Source organism: Patella vulgata, chromosome 1 (assembly GCF_932274485.2).
Source record: "Patella vulgata chromosome 1, xgPatVulg1.2, whole genome shotgun sequence".
Taxonomy (NCBI): Eukaryota; Metazoa; Mollusca; class Gastropoda; family Patellidae; genus Patella; species Patella vulgata.
Window position 1 is genome coordinate 30,573,247 of NC_065879.2, and position 27,090 is coordinate 30,600,336.

General features: G+C 35.6%; 2 protein-coding genes and 1 non-coding gene across 3 annotated transcripts; 1 reads left to right on the plus strand and 2 right to left on the minus strand.

Moving 5' to 3' along the window:
- Positions 1–3,212: 3,212 nt before the first annotated feature.
- On the minus strand, positions 3,213–3,296 carry Trnal-cag (transfer RNA leucine (anticodon CAG)). The gene has a single exon. It is a non-coding gene; the product is annotated as a tRNA-Leu (tRNA).
- Positions 3,297–3,587: 291 nt separating this feature from the next.
- Positions 3,588–6,560, plus strand: LOC126808903 (interleukin-1 receptor-associated kinase 4). The gene is made up of 2 exons (XM_050533968.2): positions 3,588–4,198; positions 5,172–6,560. Exons 1-2 carry the CDS (start codon positions 3,670–3,672, stop codon positions 6,257–6,259), a joined length of 1,617 nt encoding a protein of 538 aa, XP_050389925.1. The 5' UTR covers positions 3,588–3,669; the 3' UTR covers positions 6,260–6,560.
- Positions 6,561–9,109: 2,549 nt separating this feature from the next.
- LOC126808894 (alpha-1,2-mannosyltransferase ALG9) lies at positions 9,110–26,963 on the minus strand. Its single transcript, XM_050533946.2, has 17 exons — positions 26,891–26,963; positions 26,103–26,238; positions 25,135–25,269; positions 23,069–23,139; positions 21,206–21,368; positions 20,991–21,052; positions 17,330–17,417; positions 16,386–16,491; positions 15,630–15,718; positions 15,397–15,433; positions 15,162–15,232; positions 14,675–14,746; positions 14,284–14,416; positions 13,710–13,860; positions 13,251–13,380; positions 12,574–12,701; positions 9,110–11,559 (listed from the first exon to the last, which is right to left on the minus strand). Exons 1-17 carry the CDS (start codon positions 26,956–26,958, stop codon positions 11,454–11,456), a joined length of 1,746 nt encoding a protein of 581 aa, XP_050389903.1. The 5' UTR covers positions 26,959–26,963; the 3' UTR covers positions 9,110–11,453.
- Positions 26,964–27,090: the final 127 nt, after the last annotated feature.

Here is a 27,090-nt window from a genome sequence, read left to right on the forward strand (position 1 = left end):
TAAGTTCCTACTGTCTCTACCACATGGACAAATCATGATTTGACTCTTGAACAAAAACTACAAATAGGACTATCTATATTTTACAAATTCTCTCAGATCATCCAAAGAAAAAGTTACCCCTTATAAAAAAAAATAGCCGAAAATTGTGCAAATCCAAATAGATAATAAAATCACAAAACGTAACTTTGGTGGATTTGGAACAATTTTTGATAGGCGAAGATTATTGTGTTTGTAGTTTTGGAGTACATAACGAAATTGGGATTTGTTTTCCATGTGTGTAGCTCTCTTTGAAGTCTCACTAACTGACTCGATATGAGATAAAATATTTCACCAAATCACATGCCAAAGAATTTTCTAGTATTGTATACCCAGTAGATAACATGGCTTTCCAGGTGGTTATTCGAAATACCTTTACCCCAGTATCAACCCTAATGACTTTACTAAAGGTTGAAACCAGAAACAGCCACCTTGAAACATCAATAGTTGCAGTGGGAGATAGAGGCTGCAAGGGCGGATCCAAGGGGGGCGCACCCGGCGCACGCCCCCCCCCCCCATTGTTTGTGGTGGCGAACAATTTGCGGGAAAGAACAAAAATACATAAAAATGGTAGTGATGTCTGTCATAATTTACTCTGAAACGAGGCGGGCCCGTCAGTCAATCCACCGAGGGCCGGGCTTAGCACTCCCAAGTGGGGGCAGCACGCCCCCCCCCCCCCTTCTGAAAATCCTGGATCCGCCCCTGAGCTGGAGGTGTGTAAACATAATAATCGTTGTAACTGTTAATGATCTTATTTTAAGTTATGTAGGACATAGTCACACATTCTAAAAGGGACATCAAATGCCACCCACCCCCACCCCAATGAGACCAAGTAAGCGCCCTCGTGAGATAAAGTCCCCTCAGACCCAGTCCAAAATTAGATTTCTGAAAATTGTTTGCATCTACATCGCTCGTTCACAAGAATTTGCGCTCCATCAATGAAATCAAATGCCAGGAATTTCATGCCTTGTCCCCAAAAATTAAAAGCTTAATTACATGTTATACGTTGCTATCTCGCCCTCGTGAGATAAAGTCCCCTCAGACCCAGCCCAAAATTAGATTTCTGAAAATTGTTTGCATCTACATCGCTCGTTCACAAGAATTTGCGCTCTATCAATGAAATCAAATGCCAGGAAATTTAGGCCTTAAATTAAAAGCTTAATTACATGTTATACGTTGCTATCTGAAATTTTTTCGCATCTACGCTGCTTGATTCCATTATAGCATCATTCTTCCTCCACTCCTCTGTGGTCTTATACTATCTCCTAATTAAGCTATCATATTCACGATTGGAGTGAACCGCCCAGTTAGTAGTACCACTAGTACGCGGGACGACAGACTACAAATTTACTGTTAACTCTCACAAAACATGCGGAATTGACAAGCAGATCTCAAGATTCTGCCCTATATTGACTCCCATTTCTTATCTTCAGCTAAATCTATTTGTTAAGCCTAAGGCCAGCTCAATTTTTGTCAAGGTCACTGAGATGTAAATAAGGTTAGGGCACATGATTGTTGGTGAGATTGTAGGTTATATAGGGACTAGGGCAAGTATTGGGGCAAGATCCCGGATTAGGGTTGGGATTAGCGCTATGAAGAAAAATTGAGCTGGCCTTATTTAGGACTAACCCTGATCTTCTCGTTCCCAAGAATTTGCTCCAGCAATGACCTCAAAAACCAGGATATTGACTCAAATTTTCTCACAGGAAAAAATTGTCAGGTTGCTCAGTGTTATATAGTCACTATCATAATTCTCTATATATCCTATGGTATGTGGGGGGGGGGGGGGTGAGACGCTGGCTCGCTAGGCTGCACGAGGTCGGATGTTCGGTCCCTGCATGGCCAAGAAAGTTCATCCAGGTTTTCCGGCGTGGTCTCAGCTTGTCGGTGATGGAGGGCCTGACGGATTGTACGATAAACCGGGGTACCGTGTGCACATAACGATTCCTTGACAGTTGGACTTTGATATAAGAGTATAGGCCGCAGTGCCGCTCTCCGTGCAAAATATCCCTTAAAGCACACTGGCGTAGGCTTGTCTTCAACAGTAGGACGTTAAACCCCATTTTATTTCATTGCAGTCATCTTATTCGATTTTGCAGCTTATATACATTTCCTGATCTCTTGAAAAGTACCATTATAATGTAATATATTTTGTATTTTGAATGACGAAATTGGTACTAAACGAAAAAGCTAACGAGAAGCCACTTTTCATGTCAGTTTTGAACCGGTTTGGTTTCTGCGCCCCAAAATACCCCCCCCCCCCCCACACACACACACAAACACACACACAAACACAAACACACATTATGGTAATCTCATACACATATTTAGAGATGTGCAGCGACATTAAAAGTAGCCCAATGTTTTTACCAAGCTCAAACTAAACAAATCCCATTTCCCGCAGTTTACTCCCTCCACCTCAAACGTACGCCTGATACCACACAGATTCGGAATCTACGCAAAAAAGAATGGACTAGAAAAACTTGATCTAGTAAATTCACAGGAATTTTGAGGAATTTTTAAAAAGTAAATTTAATCTGTAATCAAGCTTTTCAACTTTCTACACACCACACGCGATTTTCTAAGATAAAATTATAGGCCACCGCGGTACGTAGCACAATTTCAATTGTCACGAGACAAAGATAGAGGTGGGTCGATTTGATAAGGTCCATAATTTACTGAAAAACAATTTAGTTTTTAGATCTACCAGTTATTACCTAAATTAACAATCATTCGACAAAAATAACAATTCGAACTCATCATAACATAATCGTCTGAAAATTTTTCAACTAATTTTAATCATCCTATCCAATTGAAATGAAATGAAATGGGGTTTAACGTCCTACTGTTTTGCTCCTCTATACTGGGCTAATGAAGACGGGCATACGCCATATACAATGTGCTATGAAGGAAATTTTGCCCTGGCAGCGGCACTATCGCCTACTCTTGTATCGAATTCCAACTGCAAAGGGGATCTTTTACGTGCATTCCAATACACGGGACTTCGGTTTTTCGCATCATCCGAAGGACTAGACAGCTGTCCCTGTCAGGCCCTGATCCGTCCTGCATCACTGACAACCGATGACAAAATAATGACTGATTTTTCTAGTCTGGAATCGCTTAGCGCGTTTCGATTGTACAAAGTTTAAAATCTGGGGAAAAAAATGGAAAATATTTGTCAGAAGTGGGATTCGAACCCACGCCTGGAGAACCAGACTGCGACCTGAACGCAGCGCCTTGGACCGCTCGGCCATCCTGACATATCGTAACCAAAAAAATATAATGGTTATATTTTTTCCACTATTTCTCAAAAATAAATTATCTACTTTAAAAGACCTATTTTGATAATTAAAATATAGGCCTATAATAAATCTTTTATGCAATAGCATACATAACTCCAATCGAAACTAGCTTTATTATAATTAGGATGTTTATCATCTAGCCAATCGTTACAGGAATATCCGGAATACATTTCCGGGAGTCGTATCGGTAACAATTCATTGATTGGTTCAAATCTAGGTCATTTCTAAACGTCGCACTACGTCACTTCATAATAAACAGGGAATTCCCCATTTTGACTGCTACGCCTTAAGGTTTGTCATTTAACAGTTAGAATCTGAAGTGAATAGAAATATGGGGAAGGTAAAAGTAGTAACGACCGAGGAATCGTATATTCGTAGCTTGCCATTTTCTGCGTTTAGAGAACTATTTAAACTTCTTGACCCAGGAAAGGAATGGGAAAAATTGGCTGTGTTTATTCCAAAAAGGTTGGATATGACAGATGAAGATTTTGAACCACGATATTCCTACCAAGCCATAATCCTGTATGCTAACAGAGGGAATAAACCTAATGGCAGTGCGACCGAGGCCCTTCTAGCAGACTGGGCAACCCAAAATGCTAGAATTAAACATCTTATTGCAGCTCTAGTGAAAGCTAAATTGTATGCAGCAGCTGATTATCTGTCAGTGAAAATATTGAATAAAGAACCAGTTCCTAGACCATCTGTCACCCAAGAAGTAAATTCTAATGGCTTGAATAATCTGGGAACAGATATAGACCTACCATTTCCACTTACAGGTGGTGGTCAACTCTTAAAACCCTATCAAAGACACCCATCCTCACAACCAGAAGAACACAAGGAAGAAGGATATGACGAGCAAGGTATAAACTATGCAAATTCTTTCGCAATGATGTGATTCCATACTTTATTATTGCATTATATAGAATCTAGGGTGGGCCCTAATTTCACAGAGCAGGTCTATCCAATAGTCTGACATCAATTTATAACACACACATATCATGTAGTTAATAATCAAGTTTTAATATTTTTTAAAACTATCAGTAAACTATGTTGGTTTTGAAATTCAATTTAATTAATTAAGCAGCTGCAGTTAATATTGCTATAGGCCAACGTTGTCCCCAAAGTAGTCATAGAACAGAGGTGGGGGTAGTGTGTTATTGTCATTAATTTCATATTGTTAATAGGAACAGTCAAAGGAACTAATAATTTCCTATTCCTGCTCGCCAGTTAATGGCTGATATATGCGGAGTGAAATTCACTGCTATGTCTCAGTGTAATAATTTACTAATGAAATATTCATTGTGATTGTTATAATGGCTGACAAACAAACTGAAGATTGGTCTTCATATAAATTCATTACCAACCGGTTTCACAACATAGTGATCATCAGGATAACTTATACATTGTGTTGCTAATGGTATAGCGTTAACAATGGCAAGGGACGTGATTCATGATGTCATACACAGTAAATGTGACGTCAACATGATTTCATGTTAGTTACAGTTTAATTTAGGCGTATATCCTTCAATAAAGAATCGTTCTTTGATTTTCCTCAGCTCTTCATTCTCTGCACACATTTTGTATATAGGACAGATTGTGAACTGGGAATTGCAATTCTTTGCGCATTCATCTATATGTGTGCTAAGGGGTATTACATTTTGTGATATATATATACATGTATTAGAAATAAAGTTGTTTTAGGAAAAATCCTAGTTTTCTTTCCTAAAACAACTTCATTTCTAATATCTAACACCTGAGAGTAGCTTTAACTATAATAACCTTTTATGTATATTATAATAAAGGTTATGTAACATTATTTTGTCTTTATTTTAGATTCTAGAACAGAAGTGATTGATAGAATGGAATCTGCAGCAGGAAGTGTAGAGGCACAACATCTATTTTACGAAAGCTCAAAGATCTCTGAAGGTGTAATGGCAGAATGTGATATGGTTGAAATTCAAAAAATAGAACAAGCTTCTGAATCAATTGAGAGCATGTTAACTAGTTCTAAGGTTTTTATACAGAATATGAAATATGGCATGTTGAAAATGATTACAAATGGTTTTGATGAGACTGATCTTGCACAAAAGGGTCGTTTGATTGGTAGAGGAGGTTTCGGAACAGTTTTCTTAGGAAAGTTCAAAAATGGTTTTCAGATTGCCGTAAAATGTTTGAAAGATGATGATAAGACTATGGATATCGATAAACAGTTTGAAAATGAACTGCGTTGCCTTTCTGAATATCGTCACATAAATCTTGTTCATCTATTGGGCTTTTCTAATGATGGTCCGTGTAAATGTATAATATATCAGTATATATCCAACGGTTCTTTAGAAGATAGAATTATGTGTAAAGATAACACACCTCCATTACCGGCTTGGGTCCGTGTTACGGTTGCTGAGGGTACAGCAGAAGGAATTGCATTTCTCAACGCTAGAGATATGGTTCACAGAGATATTAAAAGTGCTAATGTTTTGTTAGATTCAGATTTTGTGCCTAAAGTAGCAGATTTTGCTACAGTGCGCTCTGCGCCAAAAGGAAGTGGTGTGAGCGCAGTTCAGTCAACTAGTGTTGTTATTGGAACATCAGCTTATCTAGCTCCAGAGGCCATTCAAGGTGACGTTTCCACTAAATTAGATAGTTTTAGTTTTGGTGTGGTTTTATTAGAACTGTTGACAGGGCTTCAAGCTTTTGATAACGAAAGGGAAGAAAAGGACATTAAATCATATATGGATGATAATTGTGAGGATATATTTAAGATGCTTGATCCTAGTGCTGGTGAATGGGACGAAAAGGCTGTAATTAAATTGTATGATGTGGCATCACGATGTGTAGAGCACAAAAAGAAGAAAAGACCAACAGTTGGAGATGTTTTAGGGGACTTGAGAAGTCTGTCTGATTCTTTAAAGTCTGGAGATTAATGGAGCATCATACGCAGTGGCATACATGGTATAGTTGCAAGCCTTATGGCCTTAATACCAAAATGTCACACCTACTTATAACAATAATTGTTAGATATGAATAAAAGTTATATTCGATTCCACATATTTTCTCCATTAATCTTGTTCTGTAAATAAAAATGACTGATGCAGATTGACTAGGTCTCATCAAAAGCTGTCATAAACGACTTTATAGAATATATTGTTATATATTAGTTTTAAAGATACTTTCCCAGAAAAGTATTTATCAGGTGGTTATTTTCAATAAAAGTATATCAAATTTGGTATATATGGAAAGTATAGACACCCAATCTTACGAGAAAAATACTGGATTACCCGAAAAACACCCATGGGGCAAGCACTGGGCAAATTTGTCAGGGTATCACTAACTCGCAACCCGACTGTTATCTGCCAGCTTATTGTGTGCCAGCTTCAGAGAGGGAGCAGTTGTTATTTCTTGATCAAATGGTTAGGCAGTTTTGGGAACATTGAGAGGTGTCAATGTACAAAAGACTGCTTAAACGGCGGAAAAAGAAGTTGACAGAAATAATTTAGAATTTACTTAGGCCTCAATATGTATGGTAAATGTACAGTAAGTAATGATAAATACATTCTGAAAAATGGACACTCCCACAATGAAGCTAAGTTGACAGACATTGCGTCTAACAGCTTACTTATAGCTATAGGTATCCCCAGCAAATACAAAGTATTTATGGTTAATTATAAACATTCATATTATACTGAAATAACAGTTGATTAAACATTTTAAACTTAAGTCCTAATAACTGCTAAAGCATTTCTACTGAATATGTGCCTTCCTATCGTTTTATATGTTTGTGTCACGTTAAATTTGTGGGGTGGGACATTGTTGATTTGTTGGCTCGATGATCTCTGATCTGTTTCAGCCTAATGGATACCAGCAGTCAGGCAATGATAGACGTTGTATAGAGGCAGGCATGGGTGTCACACATGGGGGGTCCGGAGGGGTCCGACCCCCCCCCCCCAATTGTTTTTCTGGGGGGGGGTCTGAAAATACTTGGATCACCCCCCCCCCCCCAAATTGGCATAGTAGGCCCTAACTCCTATTTATTTACAACAATTATTAGGATTAGTTAAGATTCTGTCTGTATAAAACAATGTACAAATTAAAACACAAACACTTATGTTTACTTTTTGAAATCCATTTATAATACACAAAATACTTTAAATATCTATACATCTTTCTTGTAAATGTCAATGTATATATGTGTATAGTATTGTATAGTTAACTAGGTGATTGTCAAATATGCATCCTCATAAACTAAAGTTAAGTGATGAAGTTTTATTTCATTTGGATCCTCCTCATAAAAATTCCCCTACTAAACTGTCTTTGTCGTGTTGTTCATAACTCAAGCGTAACATTCAATATGTAAAAGTCATGAAAAAAATATATAGGGCACCCCCTGACCTAAACATGATAAACATTGTATTGGTGTGATGTTTTAGTTTAACCCCGTAAAATATGCCAAAACAGTGTTTACAGAAGACTGAAACTTTAAAAAATTTTTATGGGGGTAGCCCCCCAAACTCCCCCAGTGAGAGGGTGACCCTCCCACACTCTCCCTATCGGCTTCTGTGGAGCCACGTGCCTCCGGCGACACAGATTGTCAACATTTTATATAATTTCATTTGCGCCCCCCCCCCCCAAATATATATTTCACGGCTACGCCTCTGGAGGCAGTGTGTGCTTCTGCTGTCTGGAACACTTGATTCTGTACTTGATACACAAGACCATCATTTGTCACCAAGACAAGAAAATACATGTCACCAAGACTACCATTTGCCATTCAAAGACAAGAAAATTATTATGTCACCAAGACTTCATACCTGAAGTGATATGAACAGCATTACCAGCTCATTAATCATTGCTACACCAGACAGCAATTACAGTTAACTGTTTTCATTGTCCACAAGACTAATCTTAACAGTTGGTCAAGAAAAGAGCAATGAAAAAAACAGTATTTGATTAGATGCTGAGCAAAATTGCTATTTTCCATTTTTGTGTGTGTTGTGTTATGTGGTTCCGGTTTCTTTCACTGTCAGGTCATACCTGGTCGGTGGGAGTTCTTCAGGGGTTGGGGGCTGTAGCTCTGTCTACTACGGAAAGCATGCGAGATGACCTAACGTCAGACCAATTGTGATTCGATGCTGTTCCACTTTACAGTTGTTATGGCCACCGTGTGTCGATTTTCTTAGGTCCAACCTATACTATAGTCATGCCAAAAAATGACATTTTAGCTGCACTTTCAATCGAATCGGTGGTCTGTTTTCATTGCGTCTTAGTGCAATGATGTCCACTTATTGCGATTATCAATATCAACAAATGAACATATATTACATATGTCAGTTCCCTGTTTCCTTTTCAACATTAAATTTCATCAAACCAAAACTTACAATATATATTTCACATTTTACTAAAATATCGACATTCACTTGTATCTGGAGCCATATTACAGAAGTCAGGTGACTTAAAGCCATATGTGCATGGAAATACTGGAAGCTAAAATATAGCCTTACATATAAAAATTTTATTTTCATATAAAAAATGTCTGATGCTCTGTGATCAACTATATGCTTTTATTTTTAGATAACAATAGCTCTGATCTTTGATATCTTGTACTTGTTTCATTTGTCAGTGATACAACACTACATGTACTAATGGCATTTCTTTGTTACCTGGTACTTATTTGTCAGTGACACAACACTACATGTATTATTGGCATTTCAAAATAAGTTGTTAAATGAGTTGATAAAAGGAACTACTTATCAGTACTGTAAATCACAACATAAACATTATAGAAATTAACATTTCAATTTATTCCATAAAAGAACAACAAATTGAGATCATTATTGCATGAAAACATTTATAGGAATGGTGGAGGTTATTTACAATATTTTAAGGGTTTTTTAATACCCCTTTCATACCAGTTTTAGACAACAAAAATCTATCAGTCTGCTTTCACACCATAAGTGAAACTTTTTTGGAACTTTATGGAAGCTATCTGGATCCAAAAAACATTTCCCAAGACAGTTCTTATTCTTTTTCTAACCGTTTTACTCTGCAGAGTGAAAGGCATCTGAAAGTTATTTTTCACATTATCATCCCCACAAAATACAAAATGGAGTTTGCTTTATGCCATCTTATTTAGATTGTACTTTCATGTCTAACTATACCACTGAGAAGTGGTGTAAATAACTGAAATAAACGCATTACTTTGCTGCTAATGTGAAAACTGTAAATCAGTTTAAAGATACATTATGGGAGATAAGATAAAGAGATGGCAGTTCTCGCTATAATAGTTAAAAACTAGATAGTGTAAAGGTAATTTGCTGAAAATTTCAGTCAAATTGATCCACTATGAGCTGAGAAAGAAGCGGGTGAAATTTTTGCATAGTCTCGGTCATCATTACTAAAATCATTAATATAAACAGCATAGTCTCGATTATCCACTTTTTCTGATTTAATTATTTTTGGCCGTTAGCGGCATATAGGAATCTAATCCAGCCTACATCGAAGGCTAGCCTTGACATCGAGAGTTTATTATGGTCTGGATAAGTTAATTAATGTCTAATTGATAATTTAGATAACATTTCAGGCCTAAAGAAAGACTTGTAATAAGCAGATTTGGCTCTTGCATAATGCATGTTTAACTCATTTATATATGCTTGTATGAAAGCATCTACACATCTTTCAAAGTTAAGGTCATAAGCGATACTTTTGAAGCTGTTTAGATTTAAACATAGTGTGAAAGGGGTAAGAGGCACTTAGGGTTTGCATGTTATAATTAGCAGAGTATTAGTGTTATTAACTTAAATAGAAGGCTATGTTCTTTTATTGTAGCAAAAAAGCACTTTGAAGAGAACTGTTATTAAACTAATATAACACATAATAACACATGTTATATATATATCAATGAACAAGATATAATGACAATAAACAATTAAAATATAAACAAAACTTTGGTCTATTTTCTCTTGTGAACACCCAAATTAGTCTGGCACAGATTTGTCTTTTTTTCTGTGCTTTTATTAATATTTTTAATATGTCTTACACAGGTACAACTTCAATAGTGCCAGACATTTTGTCAGATACAAGTAACATTGTCAGGGTAATTCAAATGTATTTCAGCTCAATTCAATAGGACTAGAAGGGCAACCTGACAAAAAATAAACCAGCACATCAACCCAAGAATTGGTTACAGAACACAAATACTGTTCTAGTCAGCTGATGTGTAGTTAGTCCGTGATAAAGCACCAATAATATCAATGTGTTATTCATAGAGATTTGGTTATCCTGATTAACTTTCGGGCAATGTGACCTTTCGGGTAGACGGGTAAAGTCAAAAAGAAATTATTATTTCATCTAGTTGGCAAAATAAAGTGCCCGTAATCTGATAAAACACTTGATTTTACTTTTATTTTTAATTAAATACCACAAATAAAATTTGTACTGAACTGACTTTGAATTAAAACATTTTGTCTGGGGCCACTCAACTTTGTGCGACATTTTTCGAGCATCGATTATTATTTGTAAATGCAGCTCCAACAGTATGATTGGATGGTTGGAATTGAAGTTACTGCTATTCCAGCCCACCCATACCCTGTGACGATTGATTGATTGGGATTCAGGTCAGCAACCTATGGTAAGCTATATTGGACCACATTGAAGTTGCTGTATTTCCGGGCTGGAATAGCCGTCAAATTTTCAAAATTTTATCCTGATGGACCCCTCTCCGTGGACTGCAAACTATTGATTGATTGATGGGAATTTGAGTCACCCACCTAAGTTGGGCTATATTAGACCACTTTGAAGTTGCTGTATTTACTGGCTGGAATAGCAGGAAAACGTGTTTGCGTCTGTCAAATTTTTCAAAAATTTGTGCATGTTTGGTTTTTTTTTTGGGGGGGGGGGGGGGAGAGAGAGAGCCGTCAGCATTTCAGGTTATGTCCCCCTAACATTTATCGAGCACCTACGCCTATGGCAGCTAGCAAGCTTTTTTCTCTCCAAAGTGTATGAAGTCTACAGTCTGTGTCAAAATGTCCTTTAAATGCAGATTACAAATGGAAAAACATGACCAAAATTAAAGCAATAACAACATTGAAGACTGGGAATAAAAACAAATTAAATTAATCTATACTATGATTTCGATAATTTTTTGGACTGAAGTAGATTATATTCTCCATAAGTACAGAACTTTCGAGACAGGAAAGGAACATAAAATGCTCTAAAAAATCGGTGGGATCTGAAATAGAAAATTTATATTTTATCATCTTAACATTAAGATTATTTTAATAAAACTTGTATTAAACAATGGGCAAATAAAAGATATGGTAAAAACATCCCTGCAGAATATTACAGATTTCAAGCTTTGTATTTAAGGAATGGAATGGAAGAGTTTCGACTATTTTGTTTGTCCAACACTACTACATGTAGTAATTTTTCTGTTTGTATTTATGAACTTTGAATTTGATGGTGGCTCAGTCAGTGAGGTGCTAGCTCACTAACCAGGATGTCCCAGGAATGATCTTGGTGTTTTTAACAATTTTTTTTTAATAAATTCAACTAAAGGTCCTATACGAGGGCTGGCTGAAAAGTTCTAAGCCTCTCTGTGAAAGCCCTGTACAAAATCGATGGTTTCCTTTTATTTTTCCAAACAGATCCCTAATAGGTGTACACACTTTTGCCAAAGATGTTGCAAGGCCTGGATGCTGGTCAGGAAGAAATTTTTTTCAGCCAGTTGATATGTCATCATTACCAGGAAAATGATGACCAGTTAGTTCCTTTTTCATTTTTGGAAAGTGGTGGAAGTCTGATGGGGCCAAATTGGGTGAGTAAGGTGGATGGTCAATGAGTTCGAAGCAACAATCATGGATAGCTGACATGGCAATCACCAATGTCTTGGTGGAAGCCTTTAGTGAGCATTCCCTGTCGCTTATTTTTGACAGCTTCACAGAACTGTTTCAAGTAGGTCAGCATAATATCTTCCATTGATAATCTAACCTTTTACAAGATAGTCAATCAGCAGAATGCCCTTCGAATCCCAAAAGACTGAAGCAATCACCTTTCCAGCAGAAGGAACCAATTTTGCTTTTTTGGAGGGCTATTGACTACGAATGCTTCCATTTTTTAGACTGAATTTTGGTTTCTGGTTGAAAGTGATGAAACCAGGTCTCATCCATGATTACAAATCTGGCCGAAAAATTACCAGGATCTGCTTCAAAATTAAAACCTTTATTTTAGTTCAAATTAGATATACCTGCTAGCATCTAAGAATGGTAAACTATAAATAGTATTCCACTGATGTGATCCACTATAATGTGGCTCTGTTTTTGAACTAGTTGTAAGATCCAGATCTATTAGGTAATGACATCTCTTGACATCAAACTGTAACAGCAATATAATAACAATAATAAGTTAGTATGTTGATCTTACAATTTTCTACAGAAATTATTTAAATGTGAAATAGTCTGATTCCTACTTCTAAATTGGAGGTTATTCTTGTTCAAAATAAACTAGGTCAAATTTTTTTAATTGGTTTATATTTCGATCTTTTACCCACTCTTGAAAGCAGGCCTATAAATATTTTTATTTTTGGTGATAATACAAGCAGACATGTGATTAAAGGAGATTTCCGATTGAATTTGGAGCACATGCCGTTAAGTTATAAAAAGTATTTCACCACAATGGATTTTTCAATATTTTTGGAAATGTTATTCATGATCATTATTATATCATATGCAAAATCTATGGTTTAATTTTCATGAGTAGGTTCTCGAACATGATATTCCTTTAAACAAATCCTTTTCAAATGACATTAACTATATTGTTAAATGCCCACCAATGCCATCATCCAGACACTAGATATTATAATTTGTATGTCATGGCTATAAAAAGATTATAGAACAGATTAAAAGTTCTGGTTCATATACGTACATATCGACTTTTCTCTTCTAGATTCCTATCATTCATATCTGTTGGTATAGTTTTAGTGCCATCAGAACTAGTATTATAGGGCTTGGGTAACTGACCAGCAAAATCAGATTTTAAAAATCTTAAATGCCATCTAAAACAAAACACTCACATTATACATCAAACATTGGCTGTAAAAAGACTGGTTGCCAAGTAATAAAACATATACCCAATGCACCAATGTCATCCAAACAGTCCATAAAGGTTGTCACATTGTGTTTCTTTTCGTAAAAAAAAAAGTAAAATTTGTGAATGCCTTCAAAATGAGCCCAGTGATAAGTGGTTTCAGATAATATTTTTAAAAGGTAAGCATATCCTGCCTTATGCATGACAGCCATTCAAATGAAAAATTGTATAATAGAAGTATAGTATAGTAATATGTACATTGAAAGATTATTGATTATATTCAAATTTGTTACTTACTTTTCACCAGGTAAGAAGAATGAACTAGGATATCTATACCATTCTTTACCAACACAAACATTAACAGTTTTACTATCTGGTATAGGATGTATTTGAGGATCTTTAGATATTCGATTTAATTCCATATAAACATCCATTGATGCATGATAACCTGTTACAAACAATATATTAAACCACCCAATTAGAACATCTTCAAAAAAAAAAAACTGATACCATTATTAGAACAATATGTTGGAATACACAATTTTTGGTCTGGAATTGAAAATTATTATACTCTGTATCTATTCAGTTCAAAAGAGAGAGATAGAAATGGGGTTAATGTCCACTTAACATAAACTAGGTCATTTCGGGACTAACATAGTACAGTTTTGTTTTATTTCAATAATTTGATGCTAACATTTATACAAGCTTGGAATTAATCGAACCATTTCACTTGAATCAATGCCAGCAAATTCCAACTGTCAAAGGTTATTTTGTTTTCACGCAGATTTTTACTCCATCCAAATGACCAGATGTTGTTCCTTGCCAGGCCCCCAGTCCTGCAACACTTACAAGGATTCACAATTTTACCTACCTTTATAAAGAGCTAATACTCTAAATGATGACAAAAGAGTAAATAAACAGCCCACTGTTAGAGGTATCCAACTAGTAAATTCATAATATCTTAAACCCGAGCCTTTTACACCAAATACAGCACAATATACACGCTAAAATAATCAAATATATAAACACTAATAATATAGCACAAAATACACGCTGAAATAATCAAATATAGCACAATATATACACTGTTATAATCACGTATATATATAGCACAATATAAATTCAATGTAGCACTATATATCTGGTGAAATAAATTACAGGCACAGTAGGCCTATTATTGTTTTCATAAACAATTTATTACACAGATTTCGAAATATATAACAATAAACATAAACAATTATAATATGTAATAAAATATCTACCTGAATGTGATCTATACAGATTGCTGCTGCCAGGGCAAAGAATGGATAGATAGGAAATAAAAATCTTTCTTCCTGCAATTATTCGATAGATTAACACAATATAAATATATTATTCGTGTGACTTTGTTTTCCTGTCTCAATGAAAGATAGAGAGATTGCTAAAAGAAACCAGGTCATTTCGGAATAACATAATATGTACACTTTTATATCAATAACTTGCCTTCCTGTAGGTTTCTTTAGCAGTGGGTGGAAACCACTAGAGAACCTATATAGAAAACCCTCCAGTTTAGGCAGGCAGTCCTACTCGTTGACACATACCAGTGTGGGATAGAAACCATACCTCTTAACTCATTGACAGACCTTATGATCTAAAGCACACCTGTAAGACCATTCAGCCACCACCACTGCCGTCACAAAAATATGTAACATTTATCATCACTACAAATACTATTATTCTTTAATATTCAAAATTGTATGTATGTTTTACCTTATGGGGTGTTGTAAAAAATATCACCATCCATATATACATAGGTGAGAGAACAATGGCAATAGGTATTTCTGAAATATAAAAGATATATATTTGGGTTATTTATTTCAAATTTGAACAATTATTATATTATAAATAGTATAAATGTATTATCTTTTGTGGAGATTATGTCTTGTGACACAAATAATCAGAGGTCATAAACATGTCTATAATACTTATGAATCATCATACTTACTTGAAGAGGTAAATCTTGATAACAACTGAATTATTAACTGTAAAAAAAAAAAAAATTCATATTATCATATTATTCGATGACAGTAATGGGTTTTGAAATATAAATATACACATTATAAATTAACTTCCAATACACAATGAATGAGATCTTTATTTGTAGTTTTATACATAAACCAATATCAGTATAAACAGTAATATAGAATATACACAAAGCATATAAACATAAAAACTTACAACAAAAGGTAAAGAAACTAATGCTGCTAGAAATGCCAAATTAAAATTCAAAAATCCATTTATAAGGTAGAATGATACTGGTTCTACACCTGAAATTATACATATTCTAATAAAAAATCATAAGTATCGAAACTAAACAACCATCTTCTTTGTATATATATATAAGTATAAATCAAATGGACAGATTTCTGTAAAGAATCAATGAAGAGTCTCCCAAAATGCCAAAGACTTTTTTTTTTCATTATGGGCAACAAAACCAGCAAATTGTGGGCAATTTCGGGACCAACACATGGTTCAATTTTATTTTCATAATTTGCTTGCGTGCAGGGGTCTTTAGCAGTGGGGGGGAAACTGGAGGACCCAGAGAAAACCCACGAGGTTGGACAGACGACCCTACTCCTTGTCACGTACAACCGGGGAATCGAAACCACGCCAGTTGAGTCAATGACAGACTTTATGGTACAATGCGCACATGCTAACCATTCAGCCATCCCCCCCCCCCCCCGAAAGAATATAAGCCTATTAAGAAACCAAAACTGACACATATCAGTGACTCTGCCTTCACATCTGTATCAAGTAATTAACTACAGTTGCATATTAATCAAGATTCTATTTGTGTCCCTTGAATATTCTAGTCTAATACCAGTCGGATGGTGTTAAGTATAATTGATATAGTTTGTAATTTTAGTGAATGATATTAAAGGGCAACAACAGATTAGGGGGAATATAAAAAAAATAATGACAGATTTAGCTTACCATACAATTCAGGTCCATGTTCACCAAAAACATTATATAAAATTATATTTAATGGTGCTATAACTAATTTTCCATAAAACCTGCTATCCACCATCATCATTGGTACCTACATGTATAACAACATTACACATTTGAAGAGTCCCGGGAAAGAATGATCTAAGTTACTTTTTCAATGAACCCCAGTTAATGGCACCATCTGGTAGCAAATTGTGTAAGCTTTCTGTGCAACAATCAATTTCAGGTAAAACCGAACGGAGCCACATCGAACCAAGGTGATTCTGAAATGGCCTCCCGGACAAATACATCCAACATACCCTTTATTTGACCTTAATTTGGCTGAAAAGTGGAAGTCAGTTGTTGTACTGGTAATTATGATTCGTATTAAACATCATTTTGAAGTTGTAATTAAATCCACTTGTTGTTCTGTTCGTGTCAAGCATTCTCGTCCAAAAGTCTGTTTTGCATTTTATGTGAAAAGACAAAAATGTGACTTAGATCGTTCTTCCCCTGGACTATTCATTTATAATAGTTAACCTATTGATAAGAGGTTATAATTCTTTCAAAATTATAAAGATAATACCACTGTGTTAGAATGTCATTTATAATACATATGTTTTCCTATTGTCCTCATTTGTCTTTATAGTTCTGATTTTCTACACAACACAATATATGACAAATGGCTGTGTTATGCACAAGACTACAATAAGTTTATAAATAGATCAGTGGACAATGTCTTGGTATGATGGAGAAATCTCTTGTTTTTATTAGCCAATTATGGTAAACAAGTAAGAACTTGACTGATGACACAATAATAAAAATTGTCAGATATTAAGCAAAATTGTGTTAAGTAAAACATACAATACAGAATATAAAATGAACTGAATGATATTGATTGGTCCTACTTCAAATAATAGTAGATGAATTGTTTATTATGATTTACTCACCAAAAACAGGATTACAGCAATAAGACACCATGTAATAAAAGCAAAAAATTTCTTCTGTCTTATTAAAATATCAAATGCTATTGGTATTCTAAAAAAATTAATTCAAAATAATGTTCATTTTTCCAAATGTGGCCAAGACCATGTTCTATTTAGAGTCATTCCATGTCAAGTGGACCAAGTTCTGAGAAAGTTGTAAAGTGACCCCCATAGAAATTTATGAAAAATAAACATATGTTACAGTACATACAGACTTATGTAAAACTGCAAAGTTAATGACTCTAGCATTAATATTGACTGAGATATGACCATTTGAATCAGGGTACCCTTTCGCAAGTTTTGAAACTACTATGACTCGACTTTTGTGATCTGATTTTATTCCTTCCAGTCAGTCTATATTCTTGAAATTATGGGGTTTGTAAGAGAATGTATAGATTCAGAATTTACCATCATATTTTACAGAACAAGTACTGTCAATTGTGTATGGAGTGCCTTAAATAACAAAAATTGATACTTGTGCCAAAAAAAAAAAATATTTGCATACAGTGTAGAAATTTTAATACACTATATTAGAAGTTGTTACTTATCACATGTATAATTTATCAATGGGTATTGTTTGGACAAACATTATCAAAAGCCATATCTTTGTTGGTTTCTTGTAAAATTACCTTTGAAAATCTACTCACACAGGAAAATAGCTAAAATCACTTTTTCAGTATCAAAAACATAGAAAATTCCAATCTGATTAAAATACAGATCTATATTTCGTTCCGTTTTTTTTTTATACTTTCGATGGCCTACACTACATGAAGATCTGACCGGTTGTAGTAAAAGGTCGTGTCAGAGGTTGTACGAATGGGTTTTGACCCTATAACATCAGATATTGATTAATCAATCAGCATTGACATTTCTAGTGGTTTACCCACATTTCTGTGCATCGCACGCCAAGAAGTCACTGTAACAGATGGTTTCATTGGCTAATCCCTCACGTCATCCAGAACGCAGGTTATATAACAACTCTTCTAGATCCTAGCATAGTACAGACAAATAAAACAAAATTTCCAACTATAAAAAACGAAACGAAATAGGATCTGTGTTTTAATCAGATTGGGAAAATTCAAGATTTTTTAACATGTTAATATATTTACATATCTGCCCATTTCAAAGGATATCACTTCCAATACTTTAATTGTCATAAATATCACATCCTGTAAGACTAAGCTCATAACTATGCATGGCTTCTATAAGCTGTATTTAATTGTTTTCCATTAACTCCCTAATAATTTATACTCCCCACCTCATTCATTCAAGGGAGAAATTTGATAGTGAATTCTTAATCTATATAATATTTTCTTACAAACCCCATTTCAAGAAGATATAAAATCAGAACACCAAAATCGAGCCATACTATAGTAGTTTCAAAACTTGTGAAAAGGTACCCATATTCAAAAGGCCATATCTCAGTCAATATAAATGCTAGCATCATATAACTTTGCGAGAGAGAGAGAGAGAGAGAGAGAAATTGGGTTTAACGTCCACTCGACACAAACTAAGTCATATCGGGACTAACATATGGTTTAATTTTATTTCAATAATTCGCTTGTGCGTAGGGGTCTTTAGCAGTGGGAGGAAACCGGAGGACCCGGAGAAAACCCACGAGGTTGGACAGGCGACCCTACTCCTTGTCACGTACAACCGGGGATTCGAAACCACGCCAGTCGACTCAATGACAGACTTTATGATACAGCGCGCACACGCTAACCATTCAGCCATCCAACCCCCCCATATAACTTTGCAGTTTTACATAATTTTGCATGTACTATAACATGAAATGAAATGAAATGGGGTTTAACGTCCTATTGTTTTGCTACGAACTGGGCTAATGAAGACGGGCATACGCCATACAGTGTGCTATGAGGGAAATTTTGCCCTACAGCCGCACTATGGCCTACTCTTATATCGAATTCCAACTGCCAAGGGATCTTTTACGTGCACGCCAATGTGTACACGGGACCTCGGTTTTTCGTCCAATCCGAACGACTAGACAGCTTTCCTTGTCAGCCCCTCCGTCCTGCATCACTGACAAGGGAGAACCAAGCCGGAAAATCTGGATGAACTTTCTCGGCCAATGCAGGGATCGAACACCCGACCTCCAGGCTAGCGAGCCAGCGTCTTGCCCACTTAGCCACGTGATCCCCATGTACTATAACATATTTTTTTTTTTAATTTTCTGAGGGGGTCACTTTACAACCTTCATAATATTCGGAGGGGGTCACTTTACAAGCACTGGTATACTTGACATGGAATGACCCTTTAGGCTCTATTGCTAAAATATTCTCTTTATTCATAAACCTTATCAGATTCACCTAAAACCAGCTACTGCTAGGCAAGATACGCCCGCATTTTGCAAGAGATGGATAGAGAACGCGCCAAAAACAAAAATGATTTTTCGTACAATCTGGGCCACAATCCAGAAAGGTATGACACACTAACACTATTTATGGAATAACAATCACTGGTTTATTAACATGCAACGTTTCGACGATGATACTCTCGTCTTTATCAAGCAAATGATGAAAGGTATGGTCTGAAATGTGCAAATATCGAAAGGGCCTGAGATATTTGTGATATAAAAATATATGTTAAGTTTTATCAAAATCTAATAAAAATTGTAACCTCTGGAGGGTCCACAACCTTTGTATTACATACTTTTACACAATTTGTGTACAAAGAGTGGCCATTTTGTCAGGCAGTTTCGGTTCAATTTTCCAGAAATTCGAATTCAACCTTCATTATGGGAATGGTGATATATTTGAACGGTTTATAAAATCGGATAAAAAATTTTGTCATGCAGTTTAAGCCCGATTTTGACACACCTTACGGTATAATGGTGATATATTCAATCATTTTTTTTAAATCTGATAATAATTGTGAACTTTAGAGAATCCACAAGCTAAAAAACATGCGAATATTGAAAGGAAACAAGATCTTTGAGTTATAAACATGTATTTCAAGTTTCATTAAAATCGGATCAAAACTGTGACCTCTAGAGGGTCCACAACCTTGATATACCATATGCTTACACTATTTGCAAAAGAGGGGGTGCCATTTTGTCAGGCAGTTTTGGTCCGATTTTCACACACCTTATGGCATAACGATGATATATTCGTTCATTTTTTTAAATCGGATAATTGTGACCTCTAGAGGGACCACAAGCTAGAAACGCGATTTTTTGTACAATCAGGGGCCATAATTCACGAAGTAACGATCTGATATGCGCAAATATCGAAAGGAACCAAGATATAAACATGCATATCAAATTTCATCAAAATCAGACAAAAATTGTGACTTCTAGAGTGTCCACAACCTAAAAACATAATTTTTCGTACAATCAGGGACCATAATCCATGAAGTTATGGTCCGATACATGCCAATATCGAAAGGAACCGAGATCTTTGGGAGATAGACCTATATTTTAAGTTTCTTCAAAATCAGATAAAAATTGTGACCTGTAGAGTGTCCACAAACAAATTGTGGACGGACGGACAGAGGCGACACATAATTCGTCCACATGAAAATGTGGGCGTATAAAAACATCATATTTTCAATTATATCCAACAAGTGATTTTTAATCAAATATAAAATAAAAATAAGTATCATTTACCCAAGCACTGCAACAAATGGCCACCCTATAAATGTACTGGCAGCCGTTGACAAAATTGCTATCTGAAATTATGATCATATCTCAAAGTAATATTTCCAAGCGAGTTAAAACCCTAATTAGATATCCACCATTGAAAAGTGATACTTCAAGTGAAGTTCCTTTCACAACCAACCAATAATAACGTAACAACCATAATTGAATGAGCACAAACATACCTTAAAATTTCCATGAAACCATGCACCCATAGACAGGAATGTCAAGTACATGGAGAAGCTGCTTGGTAAAAAAGCTGGTGTAGCTATGAACATACCAGCACTAAACAATGAAAACCATTGTGTCATGCGATTTGTATTTACACCAAATTGTTTATAAACACCCCTGAAAACAAATAATAATATCATAAAAAAATATGCTAGCAAATTTGAACAAGAGCATTATTGCTAACACTGCAATATACGTCCACATTCCTGCTTTGATTGATATGGTACTTTTTAAAATATGAAATGGCTGTAATATGACAAGAGGCAAAGAAGCTAGGCCCTGCCACTGGTGTTCGGGACATGCAGTTGTCGTCCTTAGGCTATAAGGAATACATATCCCAAGTTCAAAGACGATCCATTAAGACACAAAGAAAAATGGGTGTGGCTCTGCCCCTGGGGTCATTCTTAGGGTATAAGGAATAGGTATGCAAAGTTTCAAAAGGATCTATTAAGAATTGCGGCCTGTAGGCGAAACACAAGACACATAAACATTGGGCGTGGCTCTGTCCCAGGGGATCAGGCATGCACCAAAAATAATAGAGGTCAGCCTTAGGGTATAAGGAATAAGTATTAAAAAAGTTTCCAAGACAATAGATTAAGCATTGCAGGCTGTAAGTGACACATACACAAAAAGAAAATGGGAGTGGCTCTGCACCTGGGGGAGGGGCATTCACCACAAACAATAGGGATGTTCCTTAGGATAGAAGGAATAAGTATGCAAAGTTTCAAGGTGATACGTTAAGAAATGCGGTCCGTAGATGACAAACAAATAAATACAAGAAATGGACGTGAATCTGCCACTGGGGGTCAGGCATGCACCAAAAACAATAGGGATAATCCTTATGGTATAAGGAATTCATATGAAAATTTTTCAAGACGATCGTTTAAGAATTGTGGCCTGTAGGCAACAGACGGACACACAAAAAGAAAATGGGCATTGCTCTGCCCCTGGGGATTGGGCATGCACCCCAAACGATAGGGATGTTCCTTAGGGTACAAAGAATAAGTATGCAAAGTTTCAAGATAATATGTTACCAAATGCGGGATGTAGACGACAAACAAATACAAGAAATGGGCGTCGCTCTGCCTCTGGGGGTCGGGCATGCATCAGAAGCAATAGGGATCATCCTTAGGGTATAAAGTATGTAAAGTTTCAAGATGATCACTTAAGAATTATGGCCTGTAGGCGACACACAGACAGGGGCGACGGCGATATACGTCCACATTCATAATGTGGACGTATAAAAATGATTAATTTCCTGTTGCCCATGGAACCTTCGAAAATACATGTAGAAGCAACTGCTCTACTTTAGCTACAAGACAATTAATAAAAGATGCTTTCCTTACTACTTTCTCTTTCTAGAACACCTGGTATCTTTTCCCATTATTTGGATACGTTAAAATAGCTAAACATGTTTAGAATACCTGGTATCTCTTCCCATTTATTGGGGAAGTTAATATAGCTATACATGTTTATTGTACATTTTTCTTTCTAGAAGAAAATGGGAACCATGCCGGAAAATCCTAAGGAACTTTCTCCACCAAAACCGGTATCAAACCCGGGTACTCCAGGTTAGCTATCCAGCACCTTATCCACTGAGTCACTGTGGCTCCCATATTACTGGGCTAATAAAGACGGGCATACGCCATACAGTGTGCTATGATGGAAATTTTCCTCCCATCCAAATGACTAGACAGCTGTCCTTGTCAGACCCTCCGTCCTGCACCACTGACAAGGGGGAAACCACGTCGGAAAAATCCCAATGAACATTACTGATAAAGTAAGGGCCTAACATTAGTTCAAATCAGTCTACATACCTGTAGAAATAAATCTCACATAGAGAACAGATTAAAGCTAGAACCAATCTCACCACATAGAACTGAACAACCTGAGAAAAAACAATAAGAAAGGTGGTCTTACAATGAAATACATGACCACTAGCAGTTATGAGCATAAAATTTTTAAAAAGATCAGATCGTAATTATTGCCTCTTACAAAAGGTGGTAACAAACGGGGAACAGCTTTTGAAGTTATTGAAAATCATTGAAAATTAATGGCACTCTTTTCAACAGGAAGGATAGTCAACAAACTGACAGATGCATGTTTTATGGACATAACAAAAGGCCATAACTGAATATTACTGAACCTTCCTTTCCAAAGGATAGACAATCAAAAATATACTTCCTTTCAATAGGATAGACAACAGACATAAATATTAGAAAGATAGGTTAATAATTGCAGCCTATAACATTCTAACAAGATTTCATAACAAAGGGACATAATTGAAAAAACATTGAAAATCAATAGGCTTCTTCATTTGAATGAGGCAGACAACACATAGAACTTCAACAAGCCAACAGTGAGGCTGATGCCCCCCCCCCCCCACTGCAATCCCAAAATAAATCCATGTAGATGACATATATTAATTAATTGCATAATTGCACATTTATCTTCTTATCTTCTTGAAAAGTATCGAGCAATCAAACTGAGTATCTATACTTAGTCTAAACAGAAAATGTTCTTGATTGAACTGGTAGTGAAATTATACACTTAGTTTCATCACTCTCCATCAGTTTGAATCAAAGTTATCGTGTCACAAAGCATCGACCAATGAAATTGCTTAGTCCTGCTTAGCTTTAGTGGAAAATGTTAATCATTGAATTCAGTCAAGACATTCACTTATTGAACATACACCAAGCAGAGTTATGTTCCAAAGTCCTGGTCGACCAATCAAATTGCTTATCACTATTTAGCCTAAGCAGAAAATTTTCATCATCGAACTTAGTCAAGGTATTGATATAATGAATTTATACTCTTGAGTTTCATCACTCTCACCCAATTAGACCCTAAGTTATTGTGTTCCGAAGTCTCAACCAATCAAATGGCTTATCTCTGCTTAGCCTTAGTGGAAAACATGCATGATTGAACACAGTCAAGGCATTCACCTAATAAACACCTACATCAAGTTTGAACATTCTACCTCAATTGGGAGAGTCTCCACCAATCAGACTGAAATCTCCATTTAGCCTAAGCAGAAATTGCACATCATCGAACTTAGTCAAGGTATTAATAGGTTTCACCACTCTCACTCAATCAGAATTAAAGTTATAGAGCTTTAAAGTCTCGACCAATCAAATTGCTTATCGTTCTGCTTACCCTGAGAAGAAAATGCTCATTAATAAAGTTAGTCATGATTAGATAAATAGTTGACTGTTCTTGCTATAATAGTTAAAAAAAGAGATAATGTAAATAGGATATGCTGAAAATTTCAGTCAAATTGCTCCACTTTGAACTGAAATATTAGCTTTTGAATTTTAAGCCTAGCCTCAATCATCATTATTAAAGTCGGTATGATAAAAAACATAGTCTCAATTATCAATTTTTGGATTTAATCATCAATGAGCGTAAAGCAACAGATCGGATTCAAATCCAGCGAAAATCTGACACATAAGATGACATCGAGAGTTAATTTATTTTTTGGATAAGTTAATTAATGTCTAATTAATAGTTTATATACCATATCGACCTAAAGAAAGACCTGCAATAGGCAGATTTAGCTCTTGCATAATGTATGTTTCATTAGAAGCAAAGTTATCGTTTCCCAAAGCATCAACCAATTGAATTACTTATCTCTGCTTAGCTTAAGAAGAAAATACTAATCTTCAAACTACCTCAAGGTATTCACGAAATAAACACCCACGCCAATTTAATAGTCCCCTGCTTTCTTTGAAAGGCGCGGGACAAAAAGATATGTGGATTATTGTGGTGAAATGTAAATGACAGATGGATGAATGTGACAGCAATACAGGACAGTGTTAAAATGTAAGCAGACAAAAATGATATTTCATACTACTAGTCAATGTAATGTGATAGTATTACAAACCTTATTATCTGTCAGTATAGTATTTACAATACGAGCTGGTATCGTATATAACCATACATAAAGATAGGATCTAATTGCATATACTGGTGAATATTCCCACGTTTGAAAACCTTTCTTATGCACTAAATAATGAGCCTGAAAAATATTTAAGTTTGTGGAATCAATCAGAATTTGAACCCCAAGAGGTTTAAAGTCCTGATTGATGCGTCATTTAGCACTATAGAATCACTTGCAAACTATAATATTGCAGTCATTGTTTTTTTTAAGGCGAACAATCGCTCTCGAACACCTGTCGCACATCTGAATGTCGACCGGAGGGAAGTTCTTCTCCCTCCCCTTAAAATTGAAAATCTCTCTCCTTTACAAAGTCATGGGGGGTTTATTTTCGTTTATGAAACTAGGAATAACTTCCTTACATGCAGTTACTGATCTTCAAAACCATTTCCCATACACACAACTAATCACTCTCCTTAACATCAGATCACCCCCCTTAATTTCTTAATCACTCTTCTTATCGACGAGGTTTTTTAGGGGAGCGATTTTTTCAATTTGTTGATTAAGGGGAGCCTTTTTCGGTTCTCCTCTAAAATACAAACAACAACGACTGATATTGTGACAACTGAATCTCTAATAGGAATATCAGTTCAAAAATGGTCCAATTCTGTCCAGTATTTACAAAGATATATAGAATTACAATCTCATCGATTTGTGTTGCTTGCTATGCAATAAGACTGCCTCCATTTAGTTCTGTACAAAAATTTATTTATAGGCTTTTTCAAATCCCATTTGTAAAATCGATGTTAATTAATTAGGTACAAATGGAATAGAAGAGAATAACTAAACACAGATATACTTGAAAGAATTGTACAAGGAGATTAAATTCCCATCTATGAATATAAACAGATAATAGGCACAAACTCGATTAATCATTTTGAAATAAAGGGTTCAAAGTATATGTCATAACTTACAGGTTCCCAATAATTATAAACTTCATCACAATCACCAATAATAGTCCATACTGCTGAACATAAACGTATAATAATAATTAATGTTATTCCAACAAATGGTGTAGAATTATCATGTTTCTTTTTCAAGTCTTTTGAACTGAAATATAAAGAATCACTGCCTTATTCCTTTAAAATAAGAGCAAAAAATTAATCTGTTTTAGTTTTAAAAAAGGTTGGCAAAGCAATACATGTATATGACTGAAGATTCTAATTTTTCAGAGATTATAATTTTTGTCCCCTGGTTACCTACATTTCTGATTTAGCCTTTGGCTTTGTGTCACAGACTTCTTGAATTTGTGTGTTGGTCTATTTTTAGGAAAAAATTATTTGGCAGATGGGTACCAGTTTTTACCAGCATGTTGTGCCACACATTCCTGCTCTAGCGCAAGGTAATTTTTCTCACTGAAATGTTCCTTTACATTAACATTGTACAGGCGTTCACACGGATTGACACCCCACAGTTTAGCAGTAAAAAGTTGCCCAGTAAAATTGACTGGGAAGCGATTTCAGTTTCGCCAAGGATTCAATAGGGCGGTTCCTGAAACGGCGAGTAATGAGACCTACGTTCAGAGCTGAACTACACTAGTACCGGTAGCAGTATTTTTAGCCGTATTGTAGCCGGTGTGGAGTACGGTACAATAGTCAACTAGCACCGAAAGTACAGAATATCGGGTACATTAAGAACATTGACATTACATTAACTAGCACGGCCTTCATTAGGCCCTATGTAGTTTCATAAAATATTTAACCTTTGGAGTTCGAGAGAAGGTTTTCTAGAAGTTTTATTTATTGATCGTTTCTTCATGGCGGCAGCCATCTTGGAAATAGATGAAACAAATATACAGGCAGGATAATGTTCCGAAACAATAACACAAACTATGTGTTATGTTGATGGTAACGGAAAGAAAACTCCAAATAACCGATGAATTATTTAGATATGTAACTCATA

Excerpts from the sequence above, each read along its gene's own strand:
- LOC126808903 (XM_050533968.2), top strand. The coding sequence starts at position 3,670 with ATGGGGAAGGTAAAAGTAGTAACGACCGAGGAATCGTATATTCGTAGC. Across the intron at positions 4,199-5,171 it reads AGAAGGATATGACGAGCAAG|ATTCTAGAACAGAAGTGATT; the intron begins GTATAAACTATG and ends TCTTTATTTTAG.
- LOC126808894 (XM_050533946.2), bottom strand. The coding sequence starts at position 26,958 with ATGGCTGCCGCCATGAAGAAACGATCAATAAATAAAACTTCTAGAAAA. Across the intron at positions 23,140-25,134 it reads CTATACTGACAGATAATAAG|GTTGTTCAGTTCTATGTGGT; the intron begins GTTTGTAATACT and ends GTTTTTTCTCAG. Across the intron at positions 13,861-14,283 it reads AGTATTAGCTCTTTATAAAG|GTTATCATGCATCAATGGAT; the intron begins GTAGGTAAAATT and ends TGTTTGTAACAG.